Source organism: Emys orbicularis, chromosome 2 (genome assembly GCF_028017835.1).
Source record: "Emys orbicularis isolate rEmyOrb1 chromosome 2, rEmyOrb1.hap1, whole genome shotgun sequence".
Taxonomy (NCBI): Eukaryota; Metazoa; Chordata; order Testudines; family Emydidae; genus Emys; species Emys orbicularis.
This window is the reverse complement of record NC_088684.1, coordinates 161,312,710-161,330,064: the sequence shown is the minus strand read 5'-3', so window position 1 is coordinate 161,330,064 and position 17,355 is coordinate 161,312,710. Positions and strand designations below refer to the sequence as shown.

The 17,355-nt window shown below is 42.4% G+C and overlaps 1 protein-coding gene across 2 annotated transcripts in view; it reads right to left on the bottom strand.

Moving 5' to 3' along the window:
• Positions 1-13,806: 13,806 nt before the first annotated feature.
• DAP (death associated protein) overlaps positions 13,807-17,355 on the bottom strand; it is a 101,157-nt gene continuing 97,608 nt past the window's right edge. For both annotated transcript variants that reach the window (XM_065397720.1, XM_065397721.1), the window contains exon 4: positions 13,807-15,806. In XM_065397720.1, the coding sequence (XP_065253792.1) occupies positions 15,687-15,806 (120 nt within the window). In that variant the 3' untranslated portion in view covers positions 13,807-15,686. The remainder of the gene's footprint in view (positions 15,807-17,355) is intronic.

The following is a 17,355-nucleotide window of genomic DNA, read 5'->3' as shown; positions in this document are numbered from 1 at the left end:
ACAGGCCAGAAGGCCCCTTGATTCCCTGGGGTGGGGGTTTTAAGGGGGGAGGTGTGTAGCGGAGTGGACACCCGCTCCTGCCCTGAGGGGTTGGAAAAGCCCTGCAGACGGCTAGGGCAGGGCAAGGTAAAGCTACTGGGCCGATTGGGGAAGTAGCCACAGCTGGGCCACGCCCCAATCAGGCCCCAGCTGGCCTGTATAAGAAGGCTGGGAGCTAGGAGCTCAGTAGTCTCTCTCTGCCTTCAGAGAGAGAAGGGCCTGGCTGTAGGGAACTAGAGCAGAGTACCTGGGTGGAGCAGGGCTGGGGAAAGGCTGAGGAGCTCCAGCCTGGAAAGCCCCAGGCTGCGGCCTAGTGTTAGGCCAGGAGGTACTAGGGGTTGCAGAGGGCAGCCCGGAGATGGGCTTGCTGCCTTGGCCTAAACCCAACCTTGCCTGTGATGAGTGGCTGATACTGCAGTCTGCCCCTGGGCGTGGGGCTAGATGGTGACTGACAGTAGCCGGATACTGAGGCGAGGTAGGGTTAGTGGGTGGGGTTCCCCTTGGAGGGGAGACCTAGCGTGTGGGTACTGCCAGGGTGCAGTACCCCGAGCAAGGGGCACCAGGGTCCTGGGGGGGACACGGGGCCCAGAAGTAGAGAGCAAGGCAGATCACCGGCCTGCAGAGGGCGCTCCGGAGGCTGGGTCGAGCTAATTCCCTGAGAGACCAGCAGGAGGTGCCACAGGGGTGAGTCCGCTCATGTTACACAGACTTTGACTCCCTCAGGGAACGATCCCCTAGGAGAATAACATAAGGGGAAAGGAGTCCAGGAGAGCTGGCTGTATTTTAAAGAATCCTTATTGAGATTGCAAGAACAAACCATCCTGATGTGTAGAAAGAACAGTAAATATGGCAGGCGACCAGCTTGGCTTAACAGTGAAATCCTTGCTGATCTTAAACTCAAAAAAGAAGCTTACAAGAAGTAGAAGGTTGGACAAATGACCAGGGAGGAGTATAAAAATATTGCTCAGGCATGCAGGAGTGAAATCAGGAAAGACAAATTGCAGCTAGCAAGGGATGTTAAGAGTAACAAGAAGGGTTTCTACAGGTATGTTAGCAACAAGAAGAAGGTCAAGGAAAGTGTGGGCCCCTTACTGAATGGGGGAGGTTACCTAGTGACAGAGGATGTGGAAAAAGCAAATGTACTCAATGCTTTTTTCGCCTCTGTCTTCATGAACAAGGTCAGCTCCCAGACTACTGCACTGGGCAGCACAGTATGGGGAGGAGGTGACCAGCCCTCTGTGGAGAAAGAAGTGGTTCAGGACTATTTAGAAAAGCTGGACAAGCACAAGTCCACGGGGCCAGATGCACTGCATCCGAGGGTGCTAAAGGAGTTGGCAGATGTGGTTGCACAACCATTGGCCATTATCTTTGAAAACGCATGGTGATCCAGGGAGGTCCGGGATGACTGGAAAAAGGCTAATGTAGTGCCCATCTTTAAAAAAGGGAAGAAGGAGGATCTGGGGAACTACAGGCCAGTCAGCCTCACCTCAGTCCCTGGAAAAATCATGGAGCAGGTCCTCAAGGATTCAATTTTGGAGCTTTTTGAGGAGAGGAAAGTGATCAGGAACAGTCAGCATGGATTCACCTAGGGCAAGTCATGCCTGACTAAAGTAATTGCTTTTCTATGATGAGATAACTGGCTCTGTGTATGAGGGGAAAGCAGTGGATGTGTTATTCCTTGACTTTAGCAAAGCTTTTGATATGGTCTCCCACAGTATTCTTGCCAGCAAGTTAAAGAAGTATGGGGTGGATGAATGGACTATGAGGAGGATAGAAAGCTGGCTAGATTGTCGGGCTCAATGGGTAGTGATCAATGGCTCCATGTCTAGTTGGCAGCCGGTATCAAGCGGAGTGCCCCAAGGGTCGATCCTGGGGCCAGTTTTGTTCAATATCTTCATTAATGATCTGGAGGATGGCGTGGACTGCACCCTCAGCAAGTTTGCAGATGACACTAAACTGGGAGGAGTGGTAGATAAGCTGGAGGGTAGGGACAGGATACAGAGGGACCTAGACAAATTAGAGGATTGGGCCAAAAGAAATCTGAGGTTCAACAAGGACAAGTGCAGAATCCTGCACTTAGGAAGGAAGAATCCCATGCACTGCTACAGACTAGGGACCGAGTGGCTAGGCAGCAGTTCTGCAGTATGCCCTTGTAGCCAAGCAGGCTAATGGCATTTTTGGCTGTATAAGTAGGAGCATTGCCAGCAGATTGAGGGACATGATCATTCCCCTCTATTTGGCATTGGTGAGGCCTCATTTGGAGTACTGTGTCCAGTTTTGGGCCCCACACTACAAGGAGGATGTGGAAAAATTGGAAAGAGTCCAGCGGAGGGCAACAAAAATGATTAGGGGGCTGGAGCACATGACTTATTAGGAGTGGCTGAAGGAACTGGGATTGTTTAGTCTGCAGAAGAGAAGAATGAGGGGTGATTTGATAGCTGTTTTCAACTACTTGAAAGGGGGTTCCAAAGAGGATGGATCTAGACTGTTCTCAGTGATACCAGATGATAGAACAAGGTGTAATGGTCTCAAGTTGCAGTGGGGGAGGTTTAGGTTGGATATTAGGAAAAACTTCTTCACTAGGAAGGTGGTGAAGCACTGGAATGGGTTACCTAGGGAGGTGGTGGAATCTTCTTCCTTAGAGGTTTTTAAGGTCAGGCTTGACAAATCCCTGGCTGGGATGATTTAGTTGGGGATTAGGTCCTGCTGTGAGCAGGGGGTTGGACTAGATGACCTCCTGAGGTCCCTGCCAACCCTATGATTCTATGATTTTCTTCATTAAAGCCATCAGGCAACCTGTTGCTAAATGGATTGACAACCCAGGTCTCCTAACTCTTGTGTCTGTGCTCTAATCACTAGGTCAGGATGGCCACTGGAAACACTACCTCTTGGATGGACATAGCAATCCTCGCTTCCTGGGTCAGTGAGATCCTTGGAGAAAGTAGTAGCCATGTTGGCACATCTCTTCAGGAAAGGTGATGTAGGAGGAGAAGGTCCCCCCCCCCAGCTGAACTTACACTCAAAGGTTTAAAGTTCAGGTCCCTTGGAGTGACAAATAACGGCTCAGGTCGATGCTGGGTTTAATACAACCAGTTTACCCATTGCACTGCTTTTTAATACTATCTCAAATGCTGCTGTGCTACTGCTACACCTGAGGGATGTATTAGTTGCTTGTTCCTTTAAAAAAGAAATATGTAAGGACTGAGGAGAAGGAGTCATTCCGCTAGGAAGAAGAAAGCGGAGATGGTTGGCTGACCAGCAAAAAGAAAGAAAAAGTGTAATAAAAAATTCACGACTGCTTGCCAAGTTTAGTACTGGCTAGTCCCTTCAAATGCAACTATTTATCGAATGACAATTTGGGGCTCCATATTTATTGGCTCCCATACACTCTGTGGCCTATAAAAGGTGCAAGGCAATGGCTCAACGAACAAGAAGGTACCATCTTTATAAAATCACTTTTCTGGGTAGAACTGCATTTTATTAGTATTGATTTGTATTACAGTAGCACCTAGGAGCCCTCGTCATGGACCAGGCCCCCATTGTGATAGGCAATGTACAAACACAGAACAAAAAGGCAGTCCCTGACCCCAGGGGCTTAAAATCTAAGTATGAAACAAGAGAGAACAGATGGATCCAGACAGGGGCATACAAGGAAACCATGTGACAGTATTGGTCAGCATGAAAGGCAGTGGTCTTGGCACACTAGCAGCCTAGCCACTATCAAGTTTTATGTAGGCATTAAAGCAGAGTTTCGAGCAGGGCAAATAACTCCTGGGGGGAGTTGGTCTCTATTGCTTGCTTGTAAAGGACTGTATCTGAATCTTTTCATTCTTTCAAACAGTTAGTCAAAGGGCATTTGGATTTTCAGTGCTGTAAAGAATGCTACATTAAGAATGATGTCTTCTTTTAAAAAGCAGTTGAATAGTATCTCTGTGCAAAGCGGACAAGTGCTTTGCAGTCTTTTGGTAACAGGAACAGTAGCCTAGAAACTTCGATTACTTTTAGTAACCATTGCAGAATAGTAACAGCGTCATTACTTCTGTAAATTAATGCAGGATCGATAGAAGTGTGTGTGTCATCATGGTGGAAATGTTCTAGCTGATGAATACTGTATACAGATGCTCCCCGACTTACGCAAGGCGTTCCATTCCGGTACGCCTTGCATAACTCAAATTTTGCGTAAGTTGGAAACGTATCTCCGACCATTACACAAAAACAAAAAAAATACAACCCCCCCCCCAAAACAAACCAAAAAACTCTCCTATTTCTAGCTTATAGAACTTTTTCCATAAACTTGGATTTGCGTACGTCGGATTTACGTAACTCGGGGAGCATCTGTATGCCTTTTTATTAATCTTTGCAAAATCAGAGCATTTTCTCCCATTTAGCAGAATTTATTACTGGTAGTGAATACTGAGTCACTTAGTGTGTGTATGTGTAACACCAACAGACCCCGGTTATCGGCAGGTGGGATCGAACCTGGGACCTCTGGAGCTTCATGCATGAGCCTCTACAGCATGAGCTAAAAGCCACATGGCTCTTAGCTAAGGCTGTAGAGCAGACTCATTTAATTCTCCAAGTGGTCTCAGTGCCACTAGATGGGGCAGAACACCACACCCAGGAGGTGTGTGGGTTACATACTTCCCCTAGCTGAGGAAGCATGTCTTGAGCTTCAGAGACTTCCCAGTTGAAATCCCGGACAAGCCCCTTCTTGTAACGCTGACAGACCCTGGTTGTCTGTGGGCACATTGAACCTGGGACCTATGGAGCTAAATGCATGAGCCTCTACTGCATGTGGCCATCTGGCCCTTAGCTAAGGCTTTGGAGCAGACTCATTAATCTCAAAGTGATCTTGGTGCCACTAGCTGGGACAGAGCACCACACCCAGGTGGTGCATGAGTTGCATATGCATGGATTTGTCCACTTCATAGTAGTGACCACTCCTGCTTGCCAACAAACCACCTTACACAATAGCATTTGGTGGATCTTTACAATAAAAAGTAAAAACAAGTTAGGTAGTTATTGCCACCATTTTAAGTCCCCAGTGTAGCAAGGAGAGGTTCATAGGTGAATCCCCTGTGCCTCTGTTGAGCCCCCATGAATTACAGCTCCCTTCCCTTCCAGTCAGTGGGGCAGTGCAGGTGTCTGCCTGCACGTCTCCTTGTAGGATCAGGTCCAAAGTGTATACATTTTCCAGGGCTAAAGGCCTGATCCCTCTTACAATGCCAAGCAGCACAACTCAAAGGCAGACAAGTTTGACTCAATTCCTTCCTGTCCCAGTTTTACTACTACATGTATGGAGATTAATGTGAGAGATGGGAAATAAACCAATACACTGAAGTAGAAAAGCAAAACTTAACTTGGCTGGAAACAAGAAGAGAAATTACTGAGAAACAACCCTTAAGTACATACAGGATTAGCACACTAAACTGATATTGCATTGTAAATGAGACCTGACCCCCAGTCACTGTCTTGAGAAATGGAGAAGCTACCCCCTAACCTTGGTGTGCAGAACAATTGAGCCTTCCAGGCCTGACTTATTGTTGACCTACTCCTGTGTAGTTGTTTACACCAGAGCAAGGTGAATGTAACAATGGTATCAGATCAGAATACAGTAGTTGCTCATTAGTAGCAACATAGCCCTTTTGCTACATTGCTCCTAAGCAGCTATTGCTGTTATGGGGAGTGTTGACAATTCACAGTAGAGAAAGTGGTCCCAGGGGAAATGCTGCTCATAAGCGGCGGTTGCTCTTACAAGGTGTTGATGCAAACAAGTGTCTATTGTAATAGCATTTTTGATGTTGCACGTAATGCTAGGGATTAGCACTCAGATGCAGTCCAGGATCTGGCTCTTAAGTCTCCTGTTTTACTATTTTTCCAGTTGATATTTTACAGTCGCTGAGGATGCATGTTTCTGGAGATTACCACTTTAACTCAGATAACTGATCCATCCATCCATCCTGCAACCAAAGTCCGCAATTACCTTTATACTACTCATGAGGAGTGCCACTGAATTCAACAGCACTCCATGGATGTGCAGACTCTGTTGGTAGAATCTGGGCCATCTACGGTAGAGATGCTGTAAAATTTCCTTACACTAAAAGATTTGCAGGCTGACATCTGTCAGAGAATCCAGGAAGACTCTACTTAAGTTCTATTGATATAGAATTCCTGCACAAAAAGACTGATGGAATGTTCTGCACTTTGTCGCCTGCCTCCACTGGATAAAATCACACCAGTTATAAAAAGATTGACCATCAAAATCAACAGAGTCCTGTGGCACATTTAAGACTAACAGATGTATTGGAGCATAAGCTTTCGTGGGTGAATACCCACTTCGTCAGATGTGTCATGCATCTGACGAAGTGGGTATTCACCCACAAAAGCTTATGCTCTAATACATCTGTTAGTCTTAAAGGTGCCACAGGACTGTGTCTGGATCTGTAAAAATCAACAAACATGGCTACCCCTCTGATACTTGACATCAAAATCAGTCATTCATACTGCATACCATAACATCTAGAAAAGTGTATATTAATACACTAACGTCTATTAAAGTAAATATATGAGCTCAGGAGAGAGGATTATTCTAATCCATGATAAATAGTCAGATCACACTCTATACTGCCCATCAATATTTAACTTAGAAACAATCGGCTAATGGTGAACCAGCAATTAGCATGCAAAACAGAGCCCTTGTGCTATAAAGTATAGGTTTCCAATGTGTATATGCTAAGAGCTGCTTGGCACAGCAAAAGAAGAGGCTGTGTGTTTAACAAATGTCCTCATAATGAGCTCAATTGAAAAGCTTATTTAAGGTTTCTGTATTCATTCCAGACCCCTCCAGCTGTCACATTTGTCACATCAGCAGTAGGCTAATGTTTATCCTGTTCTGGTTGATAAATCAGACTATATGGGGAAAAAATTCACTTGTGCTATTTGTTACAGTTTTTCATAAGAGTAGGAATCGAGCATAGAATCAGCTTCTAATTAAACTATTTTTTAAAATAAACCGCTCAGATTTAAATATTTAACACTGAGAAACTATAATGTAAAGGACATTAAAGGTGTTCATCTAGTAAATGTATTCGCTGAAGTCTGAGCCCACATTGCTCCATCTCCATGAGATGAATAAAATATCAGATCTCAGATTCTAAAACGGACTACTCCTTTTCTCAGTAGGTGGCTGGATTAGAATGTCAGATACAATCTTAGGGCTCAGTTTTAGTTGAATTATGTCTTGATTCCACAGCCTATAAAAATAGATGTCTGGTTCTGCCTATTGTAGCACACATGACCAACATATGTTTCCCTGGGCTGAGCCCTGTAGATAACCGGAAGCTTGTAAAATGTTAAACCTTTCATGTAAACATTTCTCCCCTCTCCTTGCCCCGGAAGAAGATTCACAGTCATGCACACTTACAAATCACTGAATTATGCATGGAGCCCAAATCCTGCCGGGCACCTCCCATTCAACTCAGTGGGAGTTGAGGGCTCTGGGAAGGGCTCAGCACTTTATAGGACTGTAACTGGCCATTTTGTCTGCAATATAATTTTCTAACGAAAATCACGTTTACTGAGCACCACCAAGTTCGACTGGTGCAGATTCACTTACCTTTTTTTTTATTATTATTTTAAATTAAAACTGGCCCAAACTAAGCTGTTACATTTTAGGCTCTTACCCCATCTCACTGCAGAGGTGAATAAATACTTTGCTTAAAAAAGGGCTGATTATGCTGTATTCCAGTAGCATGTGGACCACGCTACTGGCCACTGCCTTCATGGGCCTTCCAGAGATAGAGTTCCCAAGTCCCTCACAGGCCTCCACTACCCCAGCACCAGGCAGAAGCAGTGGCGATCATAAGGGACTAGGGCCTACTCTCATTCCCTTCCTTCCACTAGCTCTAGGGCAGTTGCACCCAATGCAACCTCCATCTCCAGGGGCCCATAGGGGGCAGAGGTTGAAAGCCTACCACTTTCACTGGCTCTAGACTCTCCTAGCACTTTGCCCTTGTGATGTCACCTGCATTCTGCTGAGTTCAGCACCAAAACTACCTCAGCAATAACTTGCTTTCCCTGGCCTGCCGCTTTGTGTCAGCAATGGAAATAGGCAAGGGTTAAAAGTTATTTTTTTAAAAGGCTTGAGATTTAATTGTACAAAACGGAGGAAAGCACTAAGCATTATTAGAGAGCAAGAGTTATAAGTAATTTTTAAATTACAGAAAAAACTAAGGTTAAATAAGGGCTTGTCTACACTGGCACTTTACAGCACTGCAACTTTCTTGCTCAGGGGTGTGAAAAAACACCCCCCTGAGCGCTGCAAGTTGCAGTACTGTAACATGCTAGTGTAGACAGTGCCCCAGCGCTGGGAGCTGTGCCCCTCATGGAGGTGGGTTTTTTAGAGTGCTGGGAGAGGCCATGGCAGCACTTTAACATTGCCAGTGTAGACAAGCCCTAAATGTCCTTTAAGCGGTAAAGGCTAAAATCTTTTTCTTTAAAATAATTAAGCAGGGTTTAACCATAAATTAAATAAAGATGGAGATGGAGCTAACACATCTGTCTTTGGGCCTGATCCTGCAAAAGCCTGCCCATCAGACTAACTTTACTCATGTGAGTATATTGAGCACGTCAGTGGATCCTAAGGCTGTATACCCTCACCATGTAGATCACCTCCTTAAAAGATTCTGTTTCCATGTACCTCAACCCATCTTAGCATTGGAGGGTTTGGTTTTGCCATCCATGTAGCAACAGCCTCTTCACAATATAGCATTTTTAATCTAATCCATATCATCTCCTGTCATGCTACAGTAGGCTACTTATTTCAATTCCATTACAGTAATAATACCTAGCTTTTATATAGCCCTTTTCATCACTAAACCTCAAAGTATTTCATAATTTTTTAATGTATTTAGCCTCATTACACCCCTGTGGGGTAGGGAAGTGCTATTATCCCCGTTTTACAGATGGGGAGCTGAGGCAAGGAAAGGCTGAACATTTATTTCCTGAACCTGAGGCATTATCTTTCTAGCTCTAATTTCTATTAGTCTTGTAATGGGCAAACCTCAGAAGGTATGGTTTGGTTAGCCAAGTACGGTCTACCCTCAGTGGAGGAGGAACCTGGCTAGGATTCTCAAAAGAACAGATTGCCTTGTAAGATTTCAAACATGGCCTGGGGTTCCTGTCACATTCGAAATACCATGAGCCACAAGTTATTCCAGCTTCTGGCAGCTGCCACTAAGTGCAGAAAACACTTGCATTTAACTTGAATTGAATCAATGGTTTTGAACTTCCAGAAACATTTGTTATAAAAGATTGACTCCCATTGACACCATACGTAGTTTAAGTTTGCTGAGAATGCCTTGGGATGAAGTTACTTTGCCTGCTTTTGTAAACTGTCACCTGATTATCAGGCAGAAGCAAGGGTAAAAATATTTTGGTACAGAATTTTTGCTCACATATACACACACAATAACGAGAGAACTATAAGGTAACACAGGTGTCCTCACTATCGTCAGTAGGCACTGTGGTATTATATTTATCATTCACTAACCGCAAAGCAACTTTTAGAATCCTGAAAATCAGAGATTACAAAAGCATTTTTTTTTAATGCTGTGAGTGTAGAATAATATGGACTTCAGTTTGCTAAAACATACCTCAAACATAAGCTGGGCAGCAGCGATTGTATTACAGGGCTACTTAACAGATCACTTGCAAGCGTGTATTTTGTAATAGGCTTGGTGTCTGCATTTCAAACCTGGCCTTTAGCAGGTGTTGAGAGATCAGTACAGGTTGCATAAATGATCACATCTTAATACCTCTGCCACCTCCAAGCAGTAATAAATAGTCCGCTTAGAATGTTGTACCCCTGTTCCTGCCTCAGCTTAGTACCTTGCAGGAGAGGGAAACAGACAAGTCTTAAATAGCAATCCTCAATTTTTTTCATTTTGTGGACCACTTTGTACAAAACATACTTTTCCATCTCTTCTCCCAGCCTTCCAGTCCCAAAGCTTTTTCCAGGATATTATAGAAAGGTAGAGGAAAATACCATTTTCCAGATACTGTCAATTGATGTGGGCTGAGGCGAACCAGGAGATACAAATTCCTGAGAGGTTTTCAGGGATACAGAAAAAAGAAGCAGGGGGTAGCCGTGTTAGTCTGTATCTACAAAAACAACAAGGAGTCTGGTGGCACCTTAAAGACTAACAGATTTATTTGGGCATAAGCTTTCGTGGCATCCGAAGAAGTGAGGTTTTTACCCACGAAAGCTTATGCCCAAATAAATCTGTTAGTCTTTAAGGTGCCACCAGACTCCTTGTTGTTTTTTTAGAAAAAAGAAGCAACATCCCCACTTCATGCTTTCTGTCCCTTCCAAACCCAGGGAGGCCTCTGCACCTTAACGCATTACAGCTAGGGCTCAGGATCCTTCTCCCCTCTGGAGATGGCAGATATCCAAAGGTAATGTTGTTCTAAATAGCAATAACATGTGCCCCAGTGCCACCCCCACCCCGCTTCCCTAGAGAAACTGTCATTTATGCAGATGTTGGAATGAATGGCCAGTGGGTATATAGTCTCACATTACCAGGGAGCAGGGGGCCTAGAAAAAGAACTCAGAGCAGCTAAAATTCCATGGAGTCCTCAGTCCATCCACAGAACTACAGCCCCCTTCCTGCCCATATCTTCAGAGTAGGTAGCCTGCCTCCCTCCTCCATTATCCACAACTACAACCCGAGGGCAGGAATAGTTAAAAAGTCACACAGTGACCATGTGGAGTTACCAAGTTTTTCTGAGAGGGTACTTACTATATGACCCCATCTGAGTACCAATGGTTTGAGGAAATATTTTTTCATTAATGTAGATTCCTTGCACCCTCTCAATTACTGTAAAACCTGTACAAGACACCACCTGTAAATGACAAAGGCAACCTCCTGTGCTAAGAGACCACTCCAAAGTATTCACAAATAGTGAAAATTTTACTCCATCTTTATTAGGATTAATATCCCACCACTTAAGGTTTGTGAATTCTAGAATGGGGAAGCTGTCTGTTATGCATGCGATTTGTCCCAATGAAGTTCGTAGAACAAGTCATGTCCGTAAAGTTAAACACGTGTACATGTTTGCAGGATCAGAGCTTTACACGGTAAACTCCTCAGAGCAGGGAATCCATCTTTATGTGTACTGTGAAGCACCATGCACATTTATAGTGCTATGTAAGTAGTAATAATAATAAATTACTACTACCAGTAAGTCTCCAAAAATACCGTGATCTTAGTTTTTTTAAACTAGCTTGTTACAAAGGGTGCTACAAATCTATACATCATGTTAAAGGACTTTGAGAAGTTTACAACTATGCTGATTACAAAACCTTTTGCATTGAGAGAGAACAGAACTGAAACAAGTACTACATTAAAATGTTAAGTACCATTTCCTTTACCTCATCAATTTAAAACAAATTGCTGTACCTAGTTTCCCCAGCTTCTACATCTGTGTCCCCCATGAAGAACTTCTGGAAATCCCCAGATTGTCAGTTTCCTAACTTGCATTAGTAACCAACATTCTAGTAGACAGCAGCTAGTTTTATTTTAAATGACCAGGGAATACTTCACAGGATGAGAATCTATTTAAAACTTCCCGTATCTTGTGCCAAGCAACCTCAATAAATGTCACTAGTTCAAATGTTGATTCATTGCTTAACATATTGAGTAAGAATCAAATAACAGTTCAGATGTATTGAACCCATGGAGAGGTACACCGAATATATACCACAGGAGTCATTTTTATTGTTACATTACCATGCTGACAATTCTATTCCAGGAAACATCTAACATTCATTTCATGTTAACAGGTGAACATCTGGATACTTTATTTTGCACTTAAAGGCTGTTAAAATGCATTTATTTAATTAAAATAGATCCTGCAGCAGCACACAATCCATCCCCTGGCTAAGATTTTTTTTATTTTGGACAAGGTGGTGCTATGTGTGCAAACATGGATATCCAACAGTTTCTATACTATGTCTATACAGAGCGAGTCCCTCTAAGCTTATATTAATTCTCACCATCTTGAAAATCGCTAAAACGATCTGAGTAATTTTCTGCTGTTCACACCTACATCTGTCTAGAATACCTAATGGATGCTGCAAAGGTTGTCTATATATACTGACAACCAGCATTAGGAGTGTGCCTAGCTTTTAACATTACGTTTGATGGTCACTGTAATAAGAAGTAATATATCACTGGAAGCATGCAGTGTCATCTCCTACTGCTAGACCCAGTGAATTCCAAAGCCAGTACCCACATACTACCAAATAATTGAGGAAGATGTATTGGTGCATGACAGTGCCAACTGTTGACTGGACCATTAGCATATCAGCAATGTTTTAGGGCTGAATCCTGCCAGCATGCAAGTATTATTAATATTAGCCATGTTTTATAATAGTGCCTAAAGGCAAATGAAGAATGAGGCCCCATTGCGCTAGGCACTGTACAAAAACAGTCACTGCCCCAAAATGCAAGTCAACTTACTCAGGTAATGGCTTTAACGGAACCACAGTGTTGTTCGAATATACACCTCTACCCCGATATAACGCTGTCCTCGGGAGCCAAAAAATCTTACGCGTTATAGGAGAAACTGCGTTGTATTGAACTTGCTTTGATCCGCTGGAGAGCGCAGCCCCACCCCCCAAGAGCACTGCTTTACCGTGTTATTTCCGAATTCGTGTCATATCGGGTCACGTTATATCGGGGTAGAGGTGTATGTATATATTTAGGCCTGTCTGTAAAAGCCTATACTTTAAGAACGTAGGTATATGTTTATCATTTAGCTAGTTATAGAGGTATAAAAGAAAGAATCTGTGTAAGGGCCTTCTCTCACTGTGACAGTCTGAGGGCCTGTTCTTAAGCTAAGGCCTTTGGCTAAGCAGTGGAAGCAGCCATAAGCTGGGAAGCGTGTGGTCACATCCTCAGGTTCCAAACTAGTCATATTGAAATAAGGCAATCTGGGGCTGTTAGAAAGGTGATCTGATCTATCACCTCCAGATAAAGGGAAGAGCCTAGAAGATGTAAAAGGAAATTTAGCTTGATAGTTTTCTGTTTGGTAAGAACTCTCTTATCAATAGACACAGCTGGGAAATCCTTATGTCTTTATAGGTGTAGTTGTGAAATTCTCACTTCTGTATTGTTTTGTTATTATATTTCCCACTTTGCTATTGTTTATTTGCATGGTCTCTGTCTGGTTCTGTAATTGTTTCTGTCTGCTGTATCATTAATTTTGCTGGGTGTAAACTAATTAAGGTGGTGGGATATAATTGGTTAGCTAATCATCCTACAATATGTTAGGATTGGTTAGGTAAATTTCAGTAAAATGATTGGTTAAGGTATAGCTGAGAATATTACTATATAAATTAGGGGCAAACAGGAAGTAAGTTGGGATTCGAAAATAAGGAAAGGGAACTCGGATTTAAGCTTGCTGGAAGTTCACCCCAATAAACATCGAATTGTGTGCACCTTCAGATTTTGGGTATTGTTACTCTCTGTTCACACGAGAAGGACCAGGGAAGTGGGAGGGTGAAGAAATAAGTCCTCTAACAGCAGTAAGGGATTACAAGACTGTGTCCTTAGAGAAGAGGCCTATGTTGTGTGTTTCAGTGTGTTTTTTTAAAATCCTGAATATGCAAATTTTAATTTGAGAGGATGCTCCATCCTTAAGGCAAATACAGTTCACAAGTCTCTTAAGCTGACAGTACGGTGAAGACAGCTGACAAGAAAATATCCCAGCATAAATTTTTATTAAATTTGAATATTTTCCCAGAAGCCCAAGAAATTCACAATCTTATTTCATTTACAGAAGGATTGCATAGCCAGACTATACTTTTTTTGGTCTGCAGATGTACATGAACGCATACAGGGTGAAGTTCATTTCTATGTGTAGAGGATCCTCACCAAGTGATGCACAGCCCTTGTGCAGGGCGTCTGCACAGGGGTAAATCTTACTCACAATGAACTGAATTATCCCATTTAGAAAATGCCACTGTTTTTTCTATTTCAGTTTACAATAATCAGCCACTCAGAATAATCATGACTTTATTTAGCATGGTTTTAAATAGTATTTTTAAAGCTCTCCTCTCACTACTTTTTCATGCTATTTGATTTTTAACTCTAAATACACTACCAAGCCCTGAGCAGCCCAGAACTACCAGGGTTTGCCAGATGAGTGACTTCAATGTTGGTCCAAGTGGCCACGTTCCCTGAAGTGATGTTCTATAATCATGCAGGGTACTAAAGCCTGTAGTGTATTTATATTCCTTTAAAAATTCAACTACATATTAAAAAATATAGGCTACATTTAAAAAAAAATGTCATGGGTGTATAGAGATTAGATGTGGGAGGCAATAGATAGGGGTACTGATTTTGATAGAGCTAGTGATTTTAAACTGTGCAAGCATAAAAAGATTTATACACATGGCCAGACCTAACCTTGACTACGTTAGTTAAAATGGTATATCTTATCTGTATCATCTGCTTGCCTATGGTAAAAGTCTAGAAAAAACAGCAGACATGGTATGTAATAGACCATGCATGATGATGTCATACACATTTACAGTTACATATTTTAGAACAATAACCATACACCGTATTTAAGTTAAATGGATTTACCCTTCTGTCTATTTTGGGGCCAATTCTGTGAGATGTTGAGTTCCCTCAACTCTCTCAGTGGGAAGTAAGGGAGCTCACTTCTTCACAGCATTGGACTGCTTGCACCTCAATGATTTACTACACACCATTATGCCTTATTGCTCACTTTATTTAGAAAGGCTTCACAGGGTCCTGAAGTCTCACAAATACCCATCACGAGACCCAACAGGTGAGTTGAGGAATGACACTGCATAGAATAGGCTTCCCCCTATTTTGACATCTTCCTCCCACCTAAAGCAACAGCGCTCCAAATGTACAAAGTCTACATGGAAGAGGTGCTGTAAATGGAACATGGTGTCACAAAGGATCAACTAGATTCCTCCCCACACACCCCATTTAATCATGGTTTCTGATCATTTCTTCTCTGCCACAGCTAAATTCAAAGGAGAGAATCTAAAGCATAAAAACTTTAGCAACATTCTTTCTTATATTCTAGATAGATTACAAATATAGTCCAGACTGCAAGATTCTATAAAAATCAGACTCCCACATATTACAAACCTCCCAAACAAATACAAAAAACATCCTCCCCACGTCAAATAAACCAAACACAAAATCTTATATGATCCCCAATAGGTTTAACATTAAAGTTGCCTCTGCTATTGGCTATGGCAATCCCGCATCTAAATCCCTTCATCAGATTAATTATTTATATTCACGTTTGGTCTTGGCAATAACAGATTTATTACATTGCTAAGCAAAACTGAACTGGATAAACTGAGTAATACTCTTGATCAGCAAACACACAGCGGCAAAGCAGCATGTTTTCCATCTGGAGTAACAGAACCTAATGAAATCTCCATTTTTATTAAACCATGGAGAATTAAGGCAAAAGCAACATATATCATTTTTAAAGGCCAGTTTTATTGATTTGGTAGCGTGAATCCTAAAAACTCGAATCTCTTCTTTCTAAAATGTATTCACTGATGCAGTTTGGCTGGCTTTTTGACAGAGGGCTCACTTGCGAGGCTGGTTGATGTGCTGATTGACATGTTGTGGATTAGGAAGCTTTTCCACAGAGGGATGAGGTTTTTGGTGAGCCACCTGAGCTGCAGCTGGAGGGAAGTCTTTATCACCCTGTTAAAGAACACACCAGTAAAAATACAAACATTTAAAAAACATGCCAACCAGTTCAAACTGATAGTATTTTTTTTTTATTTAAAGCATAAAGAATATATGAAAAACACTGTGGGTCCCTCTATTTCCTTTCTTCCTTTGCAGACACACTGCATGAATTCTATCTTGGCATTTTTAACAGGGATTTTGTAAACTTAACAAACAAAAAAAATCACACTTCTGTCTGAAAATTTTCACCTACTGTTGTTCCAAGTAGCACCTAAAATGACTGTATCTTACAGAGTGGAGAGAGAAGATTTTTCTGTTTTTGATTTCTGCAGTGTCAGCGCTTTGTGTAAAGTCAGGCTATGTCTACACTACAATCTACGTTGGGAAAACGTATGTTGCTCAGGGGTGTGAATAAACCGCCCCTTGAGCGACATAAGTTACACTGACATAATCGTGCACAGCGCTGTTGGCGGGAAAGCGTCTTCCGCTGACACAGCTACTGCCACTTGTTGAGGGGGTTTTATGTCGATGGCAGAGCTCTCTCACATTGGCACAGAGCGTCTTCACCAGGCGCGCTGCAGTGGCGCAGCTCTATGTTTAGACACGGCCTCAGTTTCTCTGATTATTACGCTCAGTTTCCTTATTTGTGACAATTTTTTTTAAACAGCAGCAAGGGAGGGGAACACATTTTAAAAACAGGAGAAAGTAGTTTGTTAAACCATACAAATAAACAGAATTCTGCCAGGGGAGCTGCGTACGCAAACTGCTTTTAACTCTATAGTATAAACATGGCTTAGATTTCAAGTTTAAAATGTCCCTTTTAAAGAAGCATTGGTCCCACCTGTGCCATCATCACCTAACATCTACTCTGCAAAACCAGGCCAATTGCAGTAGTACGTATTTGCAGTACAATCAGCAAGGAATCAGGCAGCTGCTTATTTCTGTTTGTGAAGTCATCCCTGTCAACCCTTCAAAAAGCAATGGAGGACAATCATTAGCATCCAAAGGGGCAGGGACTAGAGAGGGAACATCACCATATCCCTGTCTAAACGCTGGGGAAGAATCTAATTTTCTTATGTTTAGGCCAGGAACACTTTAACTTCTGTTCATTGGCAGACTGACAATGTTGTACAAAGTGATTTTATACAAAACAGAAATCCTATGTCTGCTTTATTTTCCCTCCATTTTACCCTAATGTCCCCTCTCTATCTTGTCAAGTTTGCCTTTGCTCTTTCAGGGCCATATTGTTCATTAGAGAGATAAGGTGGGAGAGGTGATATATTTTATTGGACCATTTCTATTGATGAAAGACAAACTTTCGAGCTACGGAGAGCTTCTCTTCAGGTCTGAGAAAGGTACTCAGTGTCACAACTAAATACACGGTGAAACAGATTGTTTAACGTAAGTAAACACATTCTAAGAAGGAGAGCTCTGTGTGGCTTGAAAGCTAGTCTCTTTCACCAACAGAAATTGGTCCAATAAAAGATATTACCGTACCCACCTAGTCTAGTCTATGAGACCATTAAAGGTGAAGTGCCTATTAACACCTCTTCAGTCATAG